The sequence below is a fragment of the Vigna radiata genome, unplaced genomic scaffold (assembly GCF_000741045.1).
Source record: "Vigna radiata var. radiata cultivar VC1973A unplaced genomic scaffold, Vradiata_ver6 scaffold_212, whole genome shotgun sequence".
Taxonomy (NCBI): domain Eukaryota; kingdom Viridiplantae; phylum Streptophyta; class Magnoliopsida; order Fabales; family Fabaceae; genus Vigna; species Vigna radiata.
In genome coordinates, this window is record NW_014543432.1 from 327,735 (window position 1) to 329,129 (window position 1,395).

Below are 1,395 nucleotides of genomic sequence, written 5' to 3' on the forward strand. Positions count from 1 at the left end.
AAAACGGACATCTGGAACCCCACAAGCTATCAAAAACAAAAACAACAGCAGAAAAGGATGCTCAGCGCCCTTTAGGGGCGCCCCGGGCGTGGATTCTGCAGATTTTGCAGATTTGGAAGAACTCACACCCCTAAGTTTCGTTTTAGGTCTTTTGATGGTTTTCTAATGATCCTAATTCGAAGGATAGGTCGATTCAAACTTGTCTAAGGTTTCTAAACACTCACAAACCTCATAATCTAGTAACTATGCATCGATTTAGGTTCTAAACCTTCAATTTTCCAAACTTAGAGGCCAATTTCTAAATTTACCAATTAGGAGTTGTTTTGAACCACTTTATCACATCCTACAAATCATATATGACTTATCTAAGTGTTCTAAATAGACCAAAATAATTACTAACACCAAATTCTAATTTTGACCCCTCTAGTTCCTCTAACATACCCTAACAACCCCTAAATTCATTTAACTTTCTACCTAGGATTCCATATACCCGAATTTACCTTATCTCATCACTCAATTTCAAGATTTCAATCACTTACGAACCAATTCATGAACACAATTCACAGGATCAAATTCAGAAATCAATATCACAAAATCTCTTACATTCATATCACTAAATTTTCCGTTCAAAACAGTATAATTCACCAAGGCACTTCACATAACCATTATTTCACAGTTTTCAAACAGCAACCACAATCCATGCAATTCAATTTCATAAGACAAAACAGAAATTCCTAACTTCCCTTACCTCGACAGTGGCACGGCTCCATCAAAACGCCGATAGCTTGCTCTTACTCAAAATAAGCTAGAACCACCTATAGGTTGTCAAGCCATCGCCGTTGCCGCCCCCACAACCCTAAACACCATCATCGCTACCGCCGCCACCGCCTCTTCCACCAACACCTCTACCACCTCCACTATCATAACCACCATCACTACCATAAACAACACCACCACTACCACCATTGCCGCCGTCGCCAACGCCGCTGCCGCCACAACCACCACCACCACCACCACCACTGATGGCAACCTCTTTAAGCTAGGTTGGGCCAAAGCTTAGAAGGATGGAAGGAGGTGTGTTTCCTTGGATGAATGGTGTAGAAATGTGGTGGTAAATGGTCCAATGATGATGAGTTAAGGTATGGATGGGGTAAAAGCTTAAAGCCTCTAGGAGATATGGTGGTGGTGGTGTAGTGTTTGGTGGCTCCAAGAGAGGTTAGGCCAACTCAAGGAGGAAGGTGACTAGAGGGGCCTCATGGGTTGCTTTAGTCTTGATCTAAGATGAGTAGTATGTCCAAAAATGGGCAGCATAACATTACTCAAAATCAAAGATGAAATACAAGGGTGGAGACACCTCTATTTATAGGCCAAGGGTGTCTCCTTCTAACCCTAAAA

At 41.9% G+C, this 1,395-nt stretch overlaps 1 protein-coding gene across 1 annotated transcript in view; it reads right to left on the minus strand.

Annotated features, from left to right (window-relative positions):
* Nucleotides 1–856: 856 nt before the first annotated feature.
* The window catches only part of LOC106754433 (glycine-rich RNA-binding protein 8-like), an 8,256-nt gene continuing 7,717 nt past the window's right edge, over nucleotides 857–1,395 (minus strand). The window contains exon 3 of the mRNA XM_014636448.1: nucleotides 857–1,019. Within this exon, the coding sequence (XP_014491934.1) occupies nucleotides 857–1,019 (163 nt within the window). The remainder of the gene's footprint in view (nucleotides 1,020–1,395) is intronic.